The sequence below is a fragment of the Melanerpes formicivorus genome, unplaced genomic scaffold (assembly GCF_026170545.1).
Source record: "Melanerpes formicivorus ecotype bairdi unplaced genomic scaffold, bMelFor1.0.p_v2 SCAF_26, whole genome shotgun sequence".
In the NCBI taxonomy this organism is placed as follows: domain Eukaryota; kingdom Metazoa; phylum Chordata; class Aves; order Piciformes; family Picidae; genus Melanerpes; species Melanerpes formicivorus.
The window spans coordinates 5371710-5394222 of NW_027142378.1; the positions used below are offsets into that span (position 1 = coordinate 5371710).

The 22513-nt window shown below is 39.1% G+C and overlaps 1 protein-coding gene across 1 annotated transcript in view; it reads left to right on the forward strand.

The window, feature by feature from the left end:
• The first annotated feature begins 326 nt into the window (after positions 1 to 326).
• The window catches only part of KCNK2 (potassium two pore domain channel subfamily K member 2), a 103438-nt gene continuing 81251 nt past the window's right edge, over positions 327 to 22513 (forward strand). Inside the window, exon 1 of the mRNA XM_068153463.1 lies at positions 327 to 382. Coding sequence (XP_068009564.1) covers positions 334 to 382 — 49 coding nt within the window. The 5' untranslated portion in view covers positions 327 to 333. The remainder of the gene's footprint in view (positions 383 to 22513) is intronic.

Below are 22513 nucleotides of genomic sequence, written 5' to 3' on the forward strand. Positions count from 1 at the left end.
TCTGGAACATCTGAGATACAATTATTCAATCTTTTAAGGGACTTTGGTTAATTTTGGCTCAGATTTCTAAGTGCTTCCTAATCTGTTCGATCAGCTGTCCTTTGAAAGTCCTATGAAAATGTAAAACATGACAGAAATGCCATGTGCCATAAATAGTAACTTAATAGTTTACTCATGTGTGTACATTGACTGTTTTGGACAGGAAATACAGAGAAAGAACATACGTGTGCTTTGGAAGAGTATATTATGACAAAAGGACTTGTTCAGAAGACTACCTAAAGACAGCAACAAAAGAAATGCTTAATCTGAGACCAAAAGCATGGTGACTTCTGAATGCTACATCACCAAATGAGGAACCCACAAGCAAGACATAATTTTTACCGTAAGTACCACTACTTTAGACAAATTCTTAATTCATCTAAACTTCACAGTTTTTAGCCAGGTTCCATTACTTGAGCTGGTGGACTATAATGTAGAATTAGATTGATTCATATTTAGATCAGCAAAAATGCCTTGATGACATACCTATCCATAATAAAGTGTCATTTTACTGAATAGCTTTCCTTTTGAACTGTTTATTTTGTAGTAAGATCTGCTTAGATGCAATATTTGTCTATGTGTTGAAGATTTCTTGTATCTGAATGGTAGAACTCAGACAAATTGTGTCAGTTATTGCATGCGCTGTTACTGAGAATCTTTATACTGGGGAATTTGAAGATATCCTTTGCTCTAATCACAAATGTCACTGAAATGCCTAAATGCATATTCATTTATATAAACTATTGTGATGATTAATTTGGAGCTTGGAGATGAAGAAACTTGTTGAACAGAATTATCCTCACCTGAAAACCCCACTTAAAACAGGCTTTCATTTGAACACACTGATGTGAGTAGCCCCTACTGCAGTCAGATATTGGAGGTCCTTGTGTTTTTGTTTGGGAATTGTCAGCAGCTGTGTTAAGTTTTCTCATGAACTGAGGAAAATCCTGCCCAAAATTCAAGAAAGAAGAAATTAACTTTGTAGTGCTGGATCGCATGAAAGAGGAAAATCTGTTTGCAGATATCTGTCAGTCTAAGGACTTGAACTGTGGGTTTCTGAATTCAAGAAGAGTCTTCTGAGCTACCACAAAAGCAGTTGCTCTGGGTTTAGATGATTTCCTTTGCTTTTGCATTGGTTTTGGGTTGTTGGTTTTGTTTAATTATTTTTTTTTTGGGGGGGGGGATGACAACTTGTTTGTTTGGTTTTATAGGTTGTTCTTTTTTTCTTCCTGCAAAAAGCCCAATTTAGAAAATGTCTGCTTTCTTCCAATGTGATGTATGGGTGGGTTTTGTTTGTTTGTGAGCGAGAATTTTCTCCTTCTGGTTGGTTGTCTATAGTCCTTACTGAGCATAATGGTAAACATGATACTGAGTAATTGTGTTGGGTGGGAGATAAACAGCTTATCGCCATAATGGAACCTTTAATGCCATGTAACAGAACTTTGACGCAGTTCTGTTGTTTTCGGAGGTATGTGTCTTTTTGGATTGCTGTCTACTGTCAACCTTTCTGAAAGTGAACTAGAATTTATCTTTCTTTTAAATGCCTAATTATGCTGGAATGATACTTTCCAAAATACTTAACCCTTCTATTGAAGAATGTTTTCCCATGAATTAATTCAATCCTTTATCCTTCATTTGAAAAGTCCTGGCAGTTAGGTGAAGTTCCTGGTGACTGGAAGAAAGGAAATATCACACCCATTTTTAAAAAGGGTAGAAAGGAGAACCCTGGGAACTACCAACCTGTCAGTCTCCACTCTGTAGCTAGGAAGGTCATGGAACAGATCCTCCTAGATGAGGACTGGGAGATGATTCAGAACAGGCAGAATGGCTTTACTAGGGGCAGGTCCTGCCTGACTAACCTAGTGGCCTTCTGTGATAGAGTGACTATGTCAGTAGGTAAGAGATGACCTATAGATGTGAAGGCCAGAAGGCAAATTAAATCCTGGGCTGCATCAAAAGATGTGTTGCCAGCAGATCCAGAGGGGTCATTCTGTCACTTTGCTCTGGTGAGACCTCACCTGGAGTACTGCATACAGGTTTGGATCCCTTAATATAGGAAGGACATGGACCTGATGGAGCAGGTCCAGAAAAGCACTAGGAGAATGATCAGGGATTTGGAGCACCTCTGTCATGAGGACAGGCTGAGGGAGCTGGGGTTGTTCAGCCTGGAGAAGAGGAGGTTCCTGGGAGACCTCATAGTGACCTTCCAGTGCCTGAAGGGGCTACAAGAGGGATGGGGAGAGACTGTTTACAAAGGCTTGCAGTGACAGGATGAGGGGCAATGGCTTTAAGCTGGAGAAGAGCAGATTTAGATTGGATGTTAGGAACAAGTTCTTTACTATGAGGGTAGTGGAACACTGGAAGAGGTTGCCCAGGGAGGTGGTTGAGGCTCCTTCCCTGGAGGTATTCAAGGTGAGGCTTGATGAGGCCCTGGGCAGCCCGGTCTTGTTGGGGATGTCCCTGCTGACTGCAGGGAGGTCAGACAGGATGACCTTTGGAGGCCACTTCTGGCCTGGATGATTCTATGATTCTATTGTCATATACTCCTTCAAGGTGTATATTATGGATGTGGATGTTCAGGATGGATTCACAGATTTAAAAGCCCAGCTTATAGTTATTTCTCCTTATTTTACTTTATTCCCTTCTCTGCTCTCTCAGAGTCAGTCATTACATACTTTTCTCTAGAAGTAGTTTAACATTGCTCTCTGCAGCAATGTCAGAAGCATTAGATAACCTCTCAACCATTAGCGTCACAGCTGAAGAATGAGTAGTTTTGAATCTTTAGAAAGTTGAACTCAAGCATTTATTTTTACAAACTGAATACACACCACCGTCACCACTGCTAAACTTTTTCTATCACTCTCTATTCTATGATTCTAAAAGGTATGGAAAACAGTTGAGGTAAGTGATATTGAGATAGCAAGACTGCTGTAGCACCCAGTTGAAGCTGTTCCACAGCCTGCAGCACCACTACAAACTCATGACAAATGAAGCATACATTTGCAAAAACCTAAATGAGACCTCAGGCAGGCATTACCTAATGAGAATTTAAGTAAGTCTTCAGGGCCACCTGGGAAGGAAGCTGTTGCTCACTGTTAGTAGGGTGCCAGGCAGGAAACGTTTTTTGGATTATTTACTACATAAAGTAGCCTACAATGTCAGTAATTTTCAACTAGTAATGAGGCATGATGGAATAGAGCCATCATGCTATATTATGCAATCTCCATTATATGGAATTCATGAATATAACTTCAATGATTTGCTGTGTACTGGGTGGAATCACACCAACGTAGCACTTAAAAACAAAAAAACAATTTTCAAAAGAAAAGGGGAAGGAAGTACCAACTCTGTCCGCTCTGATATGGATGTTTTGCACAGGGACTTGGATTAGTAGGACACAATCCTTTTCCATGTCTACCTGTAACATTGAATCTGAGGGGTATATTAGAGTACGACTCAGAAGAGAGTTGGTGCACCACATATAAGAGGAAGATGGAGGTAAATATTAGCTGTGGGCTGTAGCACAAATTCCTCTTCACATGAAAAGCAAAACATGATGCGAAGAAGCCAACAGGATCAGAGGTGATTTGCTCTGAAGGCTGTAAAATAGACATTCAATCTGTACATCTTTAGGGTTATTGTTGCTGTTTCAGTATTTGCAAGGCAAATGTTGCCAGAAAAGCTGTAAGAAAGGTGAACTAAGAGCATAAATAAGAAATAATCATAAACAATAACGATTTTTCCTAATACTACAAACAGCACTTCAACTTCTCTCTCTAAGGGATACTGGAGAAGCTGAGGTGAAAGTTTTAAGAGAATGGAAAGGAAAAAATATTTCTGGTATTCCTAAATGCTCTAGAAACAGCTCTTATGTTTGAAAGCAGAGGATGAGAAGTGGAAGGCTGTCCCAGAATTGGCACTCGTCGTTTAACTAACTTTTCACCTTGCATATATTTTTGGTACATACTAAATCACACTCCAGCCAAATGGTGATGTTTTATTCCTCTAGCCATTGTTCCATTATTCCATTGGTCTTCAAACATTGTAGTTTTCTAAATAAGTTAAGAAGTGCTGCATCAATAACTATAGGTAGGCATTTGTTAGCACACTGCAGATGCTAGGACCTCATTTTCAGAATTTGTTTAAATGTGTGGAGGCTTAGCGTGGAGGCTTTGTGTTCCTCCTGGCTCTTGGTGAGAATTCTACTTTGGTCAAGGTCTTGAATTTTGAAATCTACCAAGTGCAGGAACAGGGGAAAGCTGAAAAGTGTTTAGGAGCAGAAAATAAGACAGGATGTGAAAAACAACAAGGAAATAGATGGTAATTAATTCCTAATACCTTTGAAGCATGAGGCCAAAAAATAAGTGGTATAGATAAAGCACATTTGAGAAGTTGAGAGGCATCACATGGAGATTAAGCAGATTTTTCATACTTTTATTTTAATGTGAGTGACTGACATAGATAAAATAGATGGTAGGTTAATTTTTTTTCATGTATCACCAATTCCCATCTTAATTAATCTGTAATTAAAAGAGCAGATTTGCTTCCTACATTCAGTTCTGGAAGAGAAAGGAACTGCTTAATGCTGGCAGCAAATTCATATAATATTGAACTTGGTATGATCCTGAGATCTTCAGTGTGATGTGGTAAACCACAAAATAACATGAAGACAACTACCTTTTTGGCTTTATTACATGGGTTTATTTATTACATCCTTAATTTTTGACAGATGGAGAGGAAAAAAATGTGTGATTTAATGTAGTCACAACAACTTTAACAATTTTGGTTTTTGAGACAATACTTGGTACATGAAACTCTACAGTAGTTACAAAGAGTTGGCTATTCATGATTTTTGAGTTGTTCAGAAAGAGGACATCTTTCTACAGGGAGGTCAGAGCTGACTGGGAGAGGGATGATTTTATTCATACAGTGTTTCCTGTAAAGACAAAATGACAGTGAAATGTATTATACTGCAGTCCAGAATTCCACATCAGTCTAGGAAAAGTTTGCTGGGTGTTTGGTTTTTTCCTCCCCTACCTTGTTGTTCACATCCCTAGGAGATTTGGCCAGGATCTAATTTATTTTATTTTTTTTTCCCCACAACAGTTCTGTCTGCACACTTTGACTAATAGAACCCATAAAGTTTGGGCAGGTTCTGGTTCTTATTGATATGAACAATTCAGAATGTTTGAGTGAGAATCAAGTGTGACTCTTCTGAATAAGTACTGAGTAAAAATAGCTGTGGTTTTGAGATCTGGCCTCCTAAAGCATTGTTGCAATAGCACTCTTCTAAACCAAAATCAGTGGCATAAGTTGCAGAACATCAGCCTGTCTTCAGTGTTCAGATTTTATTCCTAGTGTTTTGGAATATCCACAATGCTTTAACTAAGGCCTTAGTTAGATGCAAAGTGTTTTCTCCCCTATCTAGGGTGCATAGTAAATACTGAGCTAGATGGAATACCTCTTTCTTCTTAAATTGAAGACAGAACTGCAGAGCTTTGTTCTTTTCTTGGATGAATAGTCCTCATGGTAGCAGCTAACTTGGCATGTGGGTAGGCAGCTTTTGTGTTTTAACTTTGGAGCCACATCTTTAATTCTGGCTTTTGAAATAACTTTACAAACGAGCACCAATGACGAAAGTCTACCTTGAAACAGCTAAATATTTAATAACTTGGTGACAAAATCAAGTGATTCAAAATACATAAATTTAGCAAGGAAATTGCTTTATTTACTTTGAGATTAAGATTATAATATAATGCTTTTTACTTATATGTGGTGGGAAGAGAAGCGCTGAGAAGAATAACATTTTTTTTCTACAAAATGGATCAGTATTTTTAAGAGGTGTTGCCCTGGAACAATATATTTGATACAGATAAATCAGCTAGAAAGCAACTTAAGGAAGCTCATAACCTCACTTTTTCTGCTGACCTCATAAATAGTTAAGTCTTCACATATAAAATCAGTGGAATTCTATTAGGCATAGCAATCTATTCGTAATTGATTGACAACCAGAAGAAACCCTGCCAAGTCTATGTTCTAAACCAAAAGATGTTGCTTATTCTTGGATCAATCCTTCAACCAAACCTAAAAAAAAAAAATATATATATATTTTTCATTCATATATTTGTTCTAAAAACATTATGCATAGATTAATTAGGAGAATTTGTTTTACTTGTTCTCACCCTCAGAGACTTGGAATAACGTGTTCTGTATCACATTATGAATTGAATTGTCTGTGAAAACCAGAAACATTTCTTTCTTAACAGTCACTCGAATGATGGAGAGGTGGTTTCTGAACTGCTCATTTGGAAACTTATTGAGTTGCACAGTAATCACAGAATCTCCAGTTTTATTATCCTTTATGTAACTGAGAAATGCCTGCTGTTTTGTTGTTCTGTTTTTATTTCCATCATGTTCCAAACCAGCAATGCGTCACTGTCTAAAAATGCATTGGCAGGTAATAGAGAGAGGCAAGTAAAAGGTCGAATCCCTTGCAAACCGGTAAAACCACATAACTTAAATTCAAATGGAAACCACCTTATACGATCAGAGAGAAACAACTTATGGATTGTAGTATAATTTATAGAATAAAACCATTACAATTAAGGAAGCCCAGGAACAGGGCACTAACAAATAAGGCAGAATTCCCATTGATTTGCCTTTAGATGTGTGCTGTGTTCTTGTTTGGTTGAGGTAACGCCATTTGTTTGGATTTTCTCTGCTGCATTTAATGCCTCTTCTATTTTTTCCCCACTCTTCATAGAAATACATGTACAACCCGAAAACTCCTCAGTGGGGGACACGCCTACATAATGACTTTATCTTGCTAATATTGCCATTATTCCCTCAAATAGATCTTTCAGTTTTCCCACCTACCATTTGCTTTGTATTTGCTCATGAAACAACTTAGTACATTGCGTGCACTTACCTACACATAGGAAAGACAGTAGAAGGCTAAAGAATGCACTGACACCATGTTCCATTTTCTCAGACTTGTAACTTTGCCTTTAAAGAACTCTTAAGAGGCTGCTGCAGGATCCCATCAAAGCCTTGTTTTGCCTCTACTCCTTAGTTGACGAGGAGAGATTCAGAGATGTTACCACCATACTAGAAGTGACAGGAGAAGTGCAGAGGCAACACTAGAAGTTGTGCAGGTGATCTCTGTCACATGGAAGACAGCAGCTCTGATCATATCCCCATCTAGAAATGCAGCAGAGCCTTGAACACCATGTTACACATTCAAATAAGGGATGGCATCTGACTTGTGCTGCCCAAACTGCTTCTAACTTCCAGATCAGCAGGGTCCATCTGTAATGTGCACATGTTGCTATCTGAGCCTAATGTACGCATAGTCTGATCTCTCACACAAATAAGCATTTGCTTCTAAAGAAGTCCAGGCAGGCAGAAATCAGACACTGGAGCTGAATGCAGTATTTTGAAAATCACAATGAACTTTTATGATACACCTTTTAAAAAGTGGAATTTTTTTTTTTAAAGGTCATACCTTCAGTATAACTTTGGCATTGCAAAGAACCAAATCAAATACTGGAAAGATAGCTGCTACCAATTCATGTAAGGAAAGGTTTCTGAACTTTTAGTGATGTCATTTTTTAAGACTGCTGTGGTGCTTCAGATGAGATATTAACTATTTTCAAATGTTATTGCAATTGTTTTAAAGAATTTTGAAGACCATTGGTCAAGAGTACAAAAACCACAGTTGCAGAAACAATGTGGTCTGTAACTGAAAGGGGGAGATGTATAGTGCCTGTCGCCAAGGTATACACAGAAATAACATGATAAAAATCACAAACCTCATCATGCTTTTGCTTTAATTTGGAAAAGCCACATAAAGAATAAAGTGTAGGGCACTGAAAGTAAAATCCTAGTAATGTATGAGTTGTGGCTGCTTGGATTTGTTGACCTCTGGAATGCAATGCTGCTTTTAGTTGACTCCATTTTGAGTCTGTGGCAATTATAATCTAATGTGACAGCAATGGCTTTATGACTATGAGGAAAAATGTTTTAACATAAGTAAAATCCTCAGAGGGAAGAAACCACATATTTCTGATGTGGCAAAATATACATTTTTGGTCATTTGTATGCTTAATTCCATTAATCTTATCCTCATACAGATTGTAAGGAGCTCATATTCAAGAATCTACTTCAAGTGTCTATTTAACTGAAGTAAGTGTCTGGCAGAAGGGGATGCTATTATGAAGAGTTCATCCAGACTACTATTGCGTGGCCAAAAGAAGACACACAGATGAGGAATTAAATTCTGTGTAGAAGTTTTCTATAGGGTATAGATGCTATTGCTTCCACAGAGAACTGAGCACTTGTGCAAGGAAGAGAATATCATCACAGTGCAAATGTGCTTAACACAAATGCAAATACATGGAGCAGGTTGGCTTAAAAAATCAAATTGAAACCTGGTGGATACAAAATTTCTCTCACTGGAGATGTAATGACAGGAAAGAAAAATGCAGCTAAATCCAGGAAGCCTGTATCAACAGGCATTGTAACAGTATTTAGGATTTCTAGTAAACGATAACAAACACTGCAGAAGTCTTGGTAGCTGGGGATGGAGAACAGCTTCTTCACAAAAATTCATTTATACTTAAAGCTTGGGGAAGACAGGACTGTAATGGGACAGCAGTGGCAGAGCTGTGCATGCTTCCACCCATATGACTTGAGAGTGTGCTGTAAGGCAGCCTATATGACAGATCTTTAGACAGAAAATCATGAGTTCTGAAGGAGAGGGTAGTCTGAGTGGCTGTCTGTTCTCTAACTATGGATGCCCATTTGCATCACTACAGAGTTAGCACATAGTTATAGGGATGTGCAATACTCATGAAAGACTAATGCTTCATCCAGGTTGGTGGCAGACAGCACTAGGCAACATGAATGCACATCTGATAAAGCAAGGACAAGGCTGTGTTTCTATTCTTTGCCAGCATGAATTAGAGATGGTGAGAATTTTTTTTGAGGTAAAATGTCTTCAGTGACAGAAGCTAACATTTCAAAATAAAAACCTTTGCCACGGGAAAGCACCACTCTGATTGAAATTTCCCATGGAAACCTGCATTTCAGCTCCACTAAGCACACAATAATGCAACTACATGATAATGCCAGGCTTTATAAGGTGCTGGATTGAGCAGGGAATATTGTCTCTTGACCCTTCCATATTCCAGGCAACAGTTTAGTTGCTTTTGTGAGCTTTGTGAAGACCTTTTATTTATTGTTTTGAACAACAATGACAAAACCAACCTACCAAACAACCTAACAAAGCCCAAACTATTTTTTTAAGGTTTCCATTCTCACAGTTTGTGGAAGCAGGCGTTCACATCTGTGGCAAGATCCAGCTTCTCTCTATATGTGCAGTTAGTGTACATGCTGCCATCTTAGCTTAGCTTCAACAATTGCCTGTCTTCTTAGATCCTCCTCATCAGTAAATAAGTAGTATTAGCCTCTGACACTCTTTAAATGAAAGAAGAAAAGGTTTTTATTTACCCAGAATAAGAAAAATAGCTCTTAACAGCAGAGAAAATGGAGATGGAAAAATCCTGAAAAGCTAAAGCTTTAGATAGCTGAATAGCCCACAGTTAGCCCTTGTCCACTCTTCCAGTTCATTTTCCTCCATATTTTGTTCTCTGTGACTGTCCCCCAAAAGGTTGTCTTCCTAGTCACTATGACATTTTTTCTGTTTCACGTGGACAAGCACAGCCTCTTTTGCAATTGCCAAGCACGTATATTGTGAGGGAAAGTAACCTTGCTAACCTATGCAAATACCAGAGAAGAGTGTGAGGATTATATTAGAAAGGGTGAAAAAAGGTTAGTGTTATGAAGAAGTAAAAAAAACCAAACCCACCCAAAACCCATAAAAAGGATGTTTCAACTGCTTTTTAAACCTCTCTTTAAATTATTTATTTGGCACTTTGACCGCTCATGATTTAATTTTTTTCATTCATCTTAATATTTCATTCCAGTTTTTAATTATATTAGTAACTTGAGGCTACTTCTTAACTCAGCAATAGCTTCATCTTCTATTAATAAATGGCACATTTCCTTGGCTTTGACACTTGCTGTGAGTGTTTTGGCTTTGGTAGAACATGCAGTCCAGGACACTGTTATTGCCTTTTGAATCTCAAATCTTCTCACGTTATCAGTACAGTGTTTCACCCTGATGATGATAACTTAGCACAAAAATGTTCAATTTTCACAATGGTTCTTGGTGTTACAGTTGCTAAAAATACAGATCAGAGAACAAGTTCTTAAAAAAAAACTCTTGTTGTACAAGACACTCTTCCAGATGGTTTTTCTTCTCCATAGTCTGGAGACAGATAGAAAGGACAGCCTGGTACCTGAGAGCTGTGGGTTAGAAGTATATTACATCTCAGTGTGTGTGACTGAAAGGGCTTGGGATGAAGGTCTTGGATTTTTTGAGCTGCACACCAAGTGACCTCCCATGCTGGGGTTACAGCACTCATGTGACAGTGGGCTGCATTGGTTTGGAGGTCGCTGGGGGACATGAGCCAATTGATGAGATTTTGTCTGGTATGTGGAGGCCATCCAGCCCAAATCCACAAGGGAACACTAAAAGATCTGGGACATGCTGAGCTATCCACTCTCCCCACAGCTCTCTGAAGTCTATGTGGCTCTGTGAAGAAAAGAGAATGTGGCTTATGGGGTCAGGAAGATTGACCATCTCTCCACTGAGCCTCTGAGACCAATCTGTTTTTGCAGGCAGCATGTCAGATAAATCTCTTTTTATAAACTGACCATCCTGTGTTTTAAAATGTTAGGTTTTTGTTCTCATCCTCCCTATTAAGAGTTTGTTCCAGAAGCAGGATCTTCTCATGGTTTTGTGAAAAAGAAAAAACACATAGAGTCATATTCTGAAAGAATGAAATTCTGAGAGGATATCCAAAATAGAAAATTATTTAATATTTGTAAAAGAAAAAAAAAAAACCCACACTTTTTTCTCTCCCCCCTGTTTATGGGATACTAATTTTGAGACCAGATTGTAGCAGAGACCAAACCTGAAACATCATATGAGATTCTAACTTAAGTATAGAAGCAGCTGTGCTAGTCTGCCAGGCTGCAGAACTCTCTTGGATGAGAATAGAAGTTTTAGAAAGAAAAGAGGTGATGGCACAGTAGATGGGGCTGACAAACAAATCTTACTAAAAAACTTCAACATGAAAATTCTCATGTGTGGTGAATTTACAAGAAGTAATGTGGAAATTTACATGTGAAGGAAACAAAAAAGGGGGACTAAACAACAACTGGCTTTTGATAGAGCTACTATTTTGGCAAGAAACAAAGCTGTGTGGGAAGCTGTACCTCAAAGAAAATTAAGTATAAGTGTTCTGCACAGTGAAGAAGATAATTCTGTGGAAATTGCACCAATAGAGAGCTATTTCAGAAGACTGAAATGCCCCCTTGAACATGAATCCGATTGGATATTGATATCCAGGTCAACATGAAATCTTCAGTAAGTTTGAATACAAACAAGAGAGCCCAGATTGTGCAGTGATAAACTCACTTCTGTAATAACTGTATACAAGATATAATTGCAAAACAGTCTCTTGAAAACAGATTTTTACTGATTACTGAGGGAGCCAGAAGCTGGAATTGCATGTGGCACTTCATCTCACAGGGAGAATGTATAAGCCAGAAGGCCAGATGCACTTGGAGAAAGAAAAACAGATTAAAAGAAGCAACAAACAAATAAATAAAGACATAGACAGCAAAGAAAGAATCATAAAGCAAATTTCACAAAGAAAAAAGGATACTGAAATAGTCATTGCAGTTTTAAGAGAACACGAAGAAAAACATAGAACAAAGATCAGTAGTTGAACATATGCAGATGCTTAAACTTTCTATCCATGATTGCATATTCTGGAGATTTTAGAAACAAACGTCCATTGCAAAAGAGGAAAACGTCCCAGCTCTCAGTGCATGTTTACAGCCGAGTACACAAAAAAGCTAAACCTGTTAAAAATTTCTTGTCCACAGGGAACTCCTTAATGTAATACTGTCAAGTGACTATTTTTTAGATCCCTTTATTAAAAATGCACTTTTTCGCCTCAAAGAATTAATGAAACAAAGAGCTTAGCAATGTTTAACATATATTTGCCATTGTAATGTGGCTAATACACACCCCTTCCCCAGAAAGACTCAGCAGTCTAGAGAGAAAATTTATGGTAAGGTCTTAAGGACTTTGAGTAAGTGGCATGGCTTGCATTCTAAATTAAAGGGTGACTGTGTTTTGGCTTGATTTATATGCTGATTTTGAACATGAGGGGTAAGGTGGTTTCTACCATAGTTCTACTTCACCCAAAACCAAGCTGCATATGTCTCTTTTTTATTCCCCCTTTCCCTCCTCCCCCCTCCCCCCCCCCCCGTACACTTGTTTTTTAGTGTTTGCCTTTTGTGCTTTACTGCACTTAGCATTATCTGAGCTTTGTGTTCTACATGGAAACTTCTTAAGCAGGTAGCATACTTCTGCATCATGGCTGTGTCTCAGGGCTCATAAGTAGATGCAGGCTGAATGCCACTGTTGTAGTGGGGCTAGACCCAGGTGTGCACTGATCCCTTGTCCCCACATCTCTCACATCTAGTTGCCATGCCAAGGAAAGCTCAAACCCAGATCCTGAACATGAGCCATGGCATGTTGTAGCCGGGCGTTGGTCTGAAAGTTTGTGGAGCAGGACCCTGAGGCATGCCAGGTCACGTATGAGAACATAAATAAAGACACAGCCATAGATAATGTGAGAATTGAATGCCTGTAAGTTTTCAGGGTTCCTTTGAAGTTGATGGGAATTTGCCTGAGTAAGGTATGCATAAGAATGGAATAAGAGTGTTCAGTTTTGGCCTGTTTGGACATGGGTGTCAGTATTAAATGCTTTATTGCTGAAATCGTAAGCAGCTAAATATTTGAGGATTAAGAATATTCCACCCAATGGATTTCTGGTTAGAATATTCCTATAAAGGCAGCTGTGAGCCCCTGTCCCCTCTCCTGTTTCCTGTGTGGATGCTTCGGATACTGAGTTGTACTTAATGATGCCTTGTAGCTCTTTGTTCTCTCCCTTTCCTTCTTCTCTTCCCACTTTGTCCCTGTCAAATACTGTAAAAAGTCCACCCAGACAACATCTGGAATCTCCTCCTTTAAGAGACTTGGATCAAAGAGCTTGACAAGGATTCTTTTCTGTGGTGTTGCCTGGTGGCTGGTTGATAGTGGTTCCTGGAGGACTGTTGTGAGTTGTGGATGACTACCTTTCCCCATATGTTATATACAGGACTCAGGCTCTGACTTCAGACTGCATCTGCCGTTTAGCCAGGTGTGCAGAGCACAGTGACTCTGGAATTGCTGTATTGAGACCATGACCAAATTTTAGCTGTCTTTGTTTACAGTGTTGCCATCTAAGTCAGTGAGCTCACATCAATACACAGTTAAGTGGCAAGATATGAACCAGGACTAGAAGAAAGACTAGCTCAGCTACCTTTCCACCCTGTTATTGCAGGTAGCTAGATCATAAACTGGTGACCCTCCAGCCTCTACTCAAAATTATACATTCTGTAACAATAAATGGATACGAGTTTAAGGAATGTAAAGTTACAGACTTTACCACTGTGGTGTCTTGCATGTCAGTATGTCTCTAGTAAGGATCCCTAAGGAACACTTGTAGCAAGACTGTTCTTGGTTGCAGGTCAGAAAGTCACACACTTCAGTACCAGTGGCCTGTTAAGTGAGAGGTCTATCTTTGTTGCATTAGAGAAGTGTATAAACAAGATCAGTAAATTACTATTATTCATTTACTGACAGGTTGCTTTTCTGTCTTAAAAATAGAGGAATGTATGAATCCTTGTACACAGTGGGTATCCAAGTACTAATGAAAGTGATTGATGACAAAAAGCTTTCTTTCTACTCTCCTGTCATCAGCAACCTATTGGAATTAAGAAAACATGGATAGAAATTAATCTTCCTTGAGTTGTTCTAAACAGCCACCTGATGGGAGATTTCTCTGATCTTATTCAGTTGAAAGTGACGAATTCTGTTAGTTGCTCTGTTTCAACTGAGTTAGCAGGAATTTTCTGAACACTGAAGTATCCTTGATGGTTTATCTTCTTGAACGCCAAAAGGATGAACTTGGTTGTGGTGGTTTTAGGCTATGCCTTTAAAATTTAGTTACAGATTTTGAGCAGAAAAGTAGAAAAATACAAATCACATAATTACAGAATCACCAAGGTTGGAAGAGACCTCAAGGATCATCAAGTCTAACCTGTCACCACAGATCTCATGACTAAATCATGGCACCAAGTGCCACATCCAATCCCCTCTTGAACACCTCCAGGAATGGTGACTCTACCACCTCCCTGGGCAGCACATTCCAATGGCTAACAACTCTCTCTGTGAAGAACTTTCTCCTCACCTCCAGCCTAAACCTCCCCTGGCACAGCCTGAGACTGTGTCCTCTTGTTCTGGTGCTGGTTGCCTGGGAGAAGAGACCAACCCCCTCCTGGCTACAACCGCTCTTCAGGTAGTTAGAGGGAGCAATAAGGTCTCCCCTGAGCCTCCTCTTCTCTAGGCTAATAAATCACCATTGGGTGTAAAAAGGAAAACAAAAGATTATTCTAAACAAATTCATTTAATAAATATCCAGAATAAGATGGGCTGTACCTAAACAATTATCATAGTATCAGTCAGGGTTGGAAGAGACCACAAGGAAATTCTTGCCTCTTCTTTCATATCTCTGCTCTTTTGCTTTGCTCGGGAGAGATTAACGTGCTTGTCGGCTGGCCTTGGCTGATCTGTTAAGTCTGACTGCTTTCTCTCCACCCCTTTTCTCGCTTGGGACGGGGGGGCAGTGAAACAGCTTCCCTGGTCTCTGCCCACCTGGATAAAGTTTCTTGTGTCCTCCTGATGGCCTGGGCTCTTTCACCTCCCTCCCCCCCGTGCAGGATGGGTGTCACCCAGCACACTCTGTCAAGTGAATATATAATCACTAAGCTAGGAATGTTTTCTCTCTTCCTCCTTCTGTCCTTCTTGCACTTCATGAGTCCTGAAATTTACAGGAAGAACTGGGATTACATAATTGTCATTGGGATTACAGGATTGTCATAAATCTAAAGAGGTCCCTTGAAACTCATGCCATCTCCTTCTTACCCTGATGCTTGCTGGGGAGGTTTTGAAAGTGGGCTACCCAATCTCCTACCTGGAGTCTTTTTTTTTCCAGCAAGCAGATTGAATCTTATTAGCTGAAGGAGACACTCAGGGGTGGTTGGGACTGTAAAAATAGATTTACATACACTGATGGATTTGCCACATACTGAGAAGATGGCTGCTCAAGTTTTGTCAGCCATCCTGAAATCCATCTTTGCTCTAGCTAGCTTTCAGTAAAAATTAAGTATAATTTATTATAATAAAATGTTAAGATTATGAAAATAAATCAGTAACTATTTCTGGAGAGAGGTATGAGAAATGAAATAATAAAATGTGTTGTAGCTACATCTCATTCTGGTTAGGCTTAAATCATCTTGAAGCCTAACTTTCCCATATAGCTAGCAGAAATTCAAGCCAAATCTCTTCCCCGTATAACTGACAAAATAACTGACACAGACCTCTGGTGCTGGGATCTAGTCTCTTGCATCTTGCTTGCCGTGGGTTAGTCTTTGATCTTTAAAGATGCTTTTGGAGTGCCTTTCTGTGACAGCATAGGCTCAGCTGGAAGTCAGTAGCTAACTGGCTCTGAAGAAACCCTTTATGCAATAGGAAGACAAAACATAATGACAAGCTCAGAACATGCTCTGGGGTAAACAGGTCCTTTACTTGTTTTCAGTAAACCTCTTTCTAATGATGGCAATGGAGGTTAAACGTGTACTCATGTAAGTATATGTCCTGGTTTTGCTGGGACAGAATCAAAAGCCAGCCATGGGCTGCAGGCCATTAGCAGTTCTGAGTCTGCCAGGGCAGCTGAATTTAGTTGACTCACAGTTGTATCACAGACCGTAAGCATCACACCAAGTATAAAGGAGGAAGTTTGCTAAGGAGGGAGGATCCTCTTGCTTTGGCTCCCAGCTTGACCTCCTTTCTGCTCTGGAGGACTGCCTTCTTGGATATTGGGACTGCTGTGATTTTGTTGGGTTGAGTATAACTGGATTTACCTTGTACTGACATTGGTATTAATTTGGTTATTTTGTTCAATCTGCCTTTGTTTTAGCCCGTGGGTCTTTCCTTTTTCTGATTCCCCTTCTCTGCTGTAGAGTGGTCACTGAGTGATGGAGTAACTGCTATAGATTAGGACTAAATACAGGCCAAATGTAGACAGTATATTCCAAGTATAAGCATAACTTTGCACAAAGATATGAGGACTACAAGTACAGCCCAGTAATATTTCCTAGGGACCTGATGCAATTGCAGAACAGCATATTTAAGTTCAATAATATATTGGGATAGGTGATCTCAAAGTATGGCTTCCTGGAACTGGGGTAGTCCCAGTGATAAGGTCTCTTGAGGAAGGTGAAAGATGTGGGTTTAAATTCCTGTATGCAGAATAAACAGTTCTTGTTTTTCCCCCTATCCTGAGTGAGTCTTTGATCATTGCACTATTGCATAAAATTGGTGGGGGCAGTTCTTTTATTTATGCTTTAAAAGAAAAGGGTATCCATCCCTACATTTTACACAAAGTTTCTTCTGCTAGCTGTCTAGAAAAGCCTACCAAATAAACTCCCCTGAGGAGATAAGTAAGGAAGGTTTATTTTCCGGATCAGTTGGGCATAAGAATGCCATTCGTGCTGAGTAGCACAGTGGGAAGTGTTTTTGTGTCCAGAAGCAGAAACCTTGTGAAAGAAAACCAGTGGTACAGAGAAATTAAAAGGAGTAAGTTTGGCTTAGCATCACAATTTTGCATATAGGCAAAATTGTCTAAGTAAGATGAGATGTCTGTCCCCTGCACAGTGATATAGGAAAACACAAAGACATAAGGTAACTCCAGAACTGGAGGTAACAAAGAAGTGTCAAAGTAGTACTGTATTTGAGCCAGTTTACAATGTTCAGAGTTACTAGTCTGAGTGTGTTGCTACCTTCAGGAGCTGGCAATATTTATTTGTTATGCTGTGCAATCTTATGCATGCAGCAGCTTGCTCTGGATTCCCACATGCTTGTTTGTATGGAGTTCTGCTGTGATGTGCAGCTATATCCAAAACCCTTCATATCTGGATTACATTTATTTCTGCAGATTTGCTAGCAAGATGCAGAACCTACTCCCTGTGACCCTGGAAGTTACAGATGCTTTCCCCACAAGTTTATTTTACTAGTTGCAATATTGTGACTGCAGCTGACTTGCCACAAAATATTCTAGGCAGTTTTTATGAGTAAGAAAAATCATCAGATCTTCCCTCTAAAATAAAGAAATTGCCAATGAGTCCCCAAGAATCCAGTAAAAATGTTCAGCCTGAGGCTTCCTTACTCATTGCTTTTGTTGTGTTTCTTCCGTTGAGATATTCATACTGGATAAAGCCTTAAGTAAAAATTTCAAGTAGTAATCCTCTTAGTGTATGAAGTTGTTATGAAAGAGAACATGAGAAGCTAGGAAAGCAGTAATTTCAGGAATTGGTTTCTTTATGGCTTTTCTATTAACTTTCTTTGGCAATCTCATGCTTCTTAAACTGGTTTATTCCCATTTTTAACAACAACAAAAAAATTACCAGGAAGTTTACATGAATTGTTATGGGGGTCACTTATGTTATATCTGTTGCTAATAAAAATTAGAAAACTAGTTTTTATTGAAGACTACCTTTTTATACTGATGCCATGAATTTTTTACAGTCTTACTCTGCCATTTTATGTGATAGGGCAAGTGATTATGAAAATATTAAGATGTTGAGGAATTTAGAAATAGAACAGCCTCCATGTCCAGGCTGCTAAAATGTCATGGAAATTTCATAATACTAATTTTAGCTGTTTTGCTTGAAGGAGTCATATAAAGAAACTTTCTCACCAGTCTACAGTCCAAAATGTGTCTGGTGCCATTTGGTGCCTGGGATATTTACAACTGGGGTACATTTCTATAAAGAGGAAAATGTGGGCCAACCTCCCCCTATATTTGGTACCTGCATTCTCCTTGAACCTGGAGGCCATCTTTTAATTTTCTCTCTAAAACTGAAAATAAACCAGGAAAGTGTACAAAATAATAGATCAGTTTCGTTGCATGCTTAACATCAGTGGCATGACACAACTGACATGACACAATCCTTCTTTCTAGCAAAACTATAAAGGCTTAATAACAGATACTTCAAAGCTGAAAAGATCAGTATAAACCTGTAGCCTGTTCTCCTGCCAACACTGTCCGTAGCTGCCAGCCCAAGATTAAACCACCAAACCCAGAATTTTAAAGTCTACACTTTACACAAAATAGAGGTAGGAGTGTTTAAGGAGGAGAGTGCTCAGCAATGGCAATGCCTCATGCATCTAACTAACAGGAATTTATGCTTCTTGCTGTACAACACCTCACAAAAACTGGGCTCTGTTCACCCACCTTTCTGTCTCCATGGTGCCAGTGGCATCTTTATCACAGCAGAAAGATTTGGTCATCAGAAAGGGCAGTTGATCCTTTGCAGATTAAGCTAACACATTGTGACACAATGATTTTCACAATCAGTCTTTTAATAGGATATGAAACTACCTCTTCACCTCTGTTTAGGTGCTTAAGTGTAAAACTGAGAGATACTTCCCCCCCTCTCCCTCCCCTCGAATTTTAATAGCTGAAACTCTATGACTCTCTAAATTAACTAACTATTGCTTACAGCTGCCATATTTTGACATAAGCATTAATGCACAGCTTAGTTTCACAGTGTGGTTTGTGAGCTCTGTGCCTGGCATGGTGGGGAGGAGAAACTGAGAAAACAATTGAGATAAAACAAGAGGTCTATCCTTAGAACAAGCTGTTGAATTAAAACCCAAACAAACAAAAAGCAACTAACCCACCAACCCAAACTACCAAATGCTGTTTTTCTATAAAGGATATGTAGCATCTTTTCCAGATGTATCTCCATGTAGCTGAACATGCTGAGGCTGCTGGAAAATGGAGTCTCTAGTGCACATTTGAAAAGAATTCCTGGAGTTCATTCACTTTCTCTTATATGTACTGCCATACAGAGTAACTCTGGTTTGAAAGATAGATGATACTTACCATTCTCCTTTTTCCATCTCCCCATTTGTACTTTTCACTTCTGCTAGCAAGTTCCTTCATTGATACTTTGTTTTGCCAAGGCTGTTTTCTCTTCTCTCATTTAATCTGGTTTATTTCAAATTTTATTTGTGGATTACCCCACAATAAACAAACAACTCTCCCCCGCAAAAAAAAACTAAACCACTAATGCAATTTTAGGTGATTTCCAGTGTCCTCTCTCTGTATTTTATTTTGTTTACGGGTTGCTGTGTCATAAGTCTGTGTCACTATTTCCAGAGTTCCCTAAAATGTGGATATAGTACTTCACAAATATAAATATCAAATCCTCAGCTCCTCAAGGCATAGTTTGAAAGTAAGCACGTGCTTGCTTACTCAAGAAAAACTACCTTTAGAGTCAGCATGAATGTTGGCCACTTTCTCATCAAGCCTGATGTGTGCAGTCTTTCATGTACATTCTTTTTCTTTCAAAATACTCCATGGTTTTTTATCAGTCTACAAAGGCAATACAGAGATTAGGTTTCCAACTCTCCAGTCATCCAGTACAACCATGGAAATCTGAGGAGAGCTACATGACTAGTACTAAAGGAAGTGGACAGCCAGATAGAAAATCTAGATATTCTCATTGTCAGTCTCCTATTTTGAAGTGACTACAAGTAGAAAAAATGAAAACCGAATTACAAACCAGTAGTTTCGTAGAACATTTTCATCATTACAGATAAACATTTTGTAATCATCCCAAAGCACCATTAGCTTCCCCTCAAGGAGATCAGTAACTCAAAGTAGTAGTAGATTTTTCCTGTGCATAAATAATCTGTGATAAAAGTGACATATGGCAAACCACATTTATCATTGATGAAAAAAAGCATCGGAAAGTTGTTTCTTCTGAAGCTGCCCAAGCATAACTTGTTTGTGAAAGCAAATATGAAAAAAACAGTGGAAGAACATGTGAGAAAGAAATCCCATTAGGTCTGGTACCATGACAGAGGCAGGGAGGAAAGCCACTGGGAGATTTGCATGCCAGTAAAGAAAAATGCATGTTCACAATATTAATTACAATAGCAAATACCTTATGGGTTCCAAAACAACTTCCTACTTGCTGCATACGGATAAATAGATAAGAGTTACTAGTGATGGAAAGAATTAGAACCTAATTAAAACTGACAGATAAGCTGTCTGAAAATAGATGGGCACATGTAAACATTCTTTCTGGTAACTGATGAGGTGAGAAACAATAGCTTCTCTGCTGAACAAATGATTCATCACACTGTATGACAGACTCATGGTAGATGTAATAGCTTGCTAGTGAGGTAAAATTCATTAATACATATTCTAGTTGCACCTCATACACTTTACTCATTCACAAGTGTGAATTAAAAGTGATCATGTGTATTCAAACTGAACTGCTTTAAGTCTTTACCATTTCCAGAGCCAGATAAGGGCTGAGTATCGCTTGGTTGCAAGTGTCTCCTGCCTATTGCTTTCTCTTTGCCCTCCTAGCACTGGTGGTGAACTGGAAAGGTGCACTCTCAGCATGGGCACTGGGGGTAGCCCTGCATCCTTGTGGCCTGTGAAGCACATCTCATTTGCTCAAAAGAAAAGCGAGTTATATGCTCTTAGTTATTCCTTTGGTATAAATTTCCGTAGCAGGATATGACTAATGGTTTAATGGCAGAATACAGTAACATTGCATGGACTTAATGTCATAATTATCCACAAAGAATTGACGGGGGTCTTTTAGTGTCTCCAAAGAAATCAAGAAGAAAGTAATTCATAAGTCCTGCTGAATAAGTAAAATGAGCCTTAAAAATCACTTACTAAAAGTCCAGTGGTATTTCTGTTGAGGTCTGTTGTAGTAAAACCTAGCAGTAGCAAAGGTATAGTCTTGCTTTTAACCAGGTATGTGGTCTGGCCTGTTCTGGAGAGAAGTGGAGGCTTCCTGCTCTCAAGTCACGAGGAAGCAGATTTCCTTTAGTGGGAAAGGAGCCTTGTCCACAGCAAGGTCTGAAGTCTATAGCAGTACCTTGTTTGATCAGAGACATGTGTCTGTTGCAGTGAATTAAATAAGTGCTTATGTGACTAGTCTGCTCAAGTCAATGAGGGAAATGCCCTTACTGGAAGCATCACTATAACAGTCCCTTGGGAATGTAGAAATCCTTGGCAATTAAATAAGGGTGAAGAAGGCTAGAACCTCTAGTGCTTCCTGTTGCACAGCTGAACACAGCTGATTAAAGAAGAGCATTTATTGTACCAGGACTTGAGGGTTTAGCAGGAGTCACTTGCTCTGGACACAAAGGAAGTGTCCTTCATGGTGTTCCAGGGAGGGGATGGATCCTGCCACTAGTAAGAGGAAAAGAAAGCATCAGCAACAGATAAGGGTACTTTTTATGTATGCTTTTAAAATTGGTCTTTCTAGGGTGATGTTTTTCTGGAATGAGTTTTCCTTACAAGTGTGCTTCTGTCCTATCAAAGCTATGTTTATATCATCTGCAGCCATTATTTGTGTGATTATGAGACTGCTGTTTATCATGCAACTTTGACTTCCTCTGCATGCCTGTCTCTCTTGGCTGAGCCTACTTTTAACATTTCAAAGAGTTGAGCAGCTTCCAGCAGCCACTGTCTGTGAGTAATGTGGCCATCCCAAACTCATGCCAACACATTTTTAGACAGTGTTTGACAGTTCTGTACTTTGTGAGTCTTTCTGATGTTAGCATGAAATACCCAAACCTGCATGTACTTATTCTTACAAACATTTATTTATTTATTTTTAGTTCAGACAAATCTCTTTGGCTCAGCAGCAAGCTTCTTTCTTTGCAAGGTTGGACCTCTTGCTGATGATACAAAACATGGGAGGTGGGGGTTGGGGAAGTGGGGTGGTGGCTGACACCCCATTATACTGTGTTGCCATCAAACTGTGGTGGGTTGAAAATTCCTCCCAACATGAAATTTGCCAGACCAACTCAGTTGGAAGCAAATGAAGCTGTATTTACAAGCAAAACTACAATGTACAATGAAATGCAATGAGTATGTACAAAATTTATAGGATTTACAAATATTTACAGGTGTTTGCAATTGACAAACAGCTGCAGCTTCTTCCCCAACCCTGCTCCTCTCTCTACCCCCATGTACACAAAAAGGGACAAGAGAAAGAGCAGAAAATTTGTGGTTAATACCAGACACAACAAAAGTGATGCAGTCAAGGTCAGTAAAGCCAGGAGAAACATCAGCTAGAGCCAAAGAAGCAAAAAGAGATTGTTTCGTACAACTAATTTAAGTTATCTCTC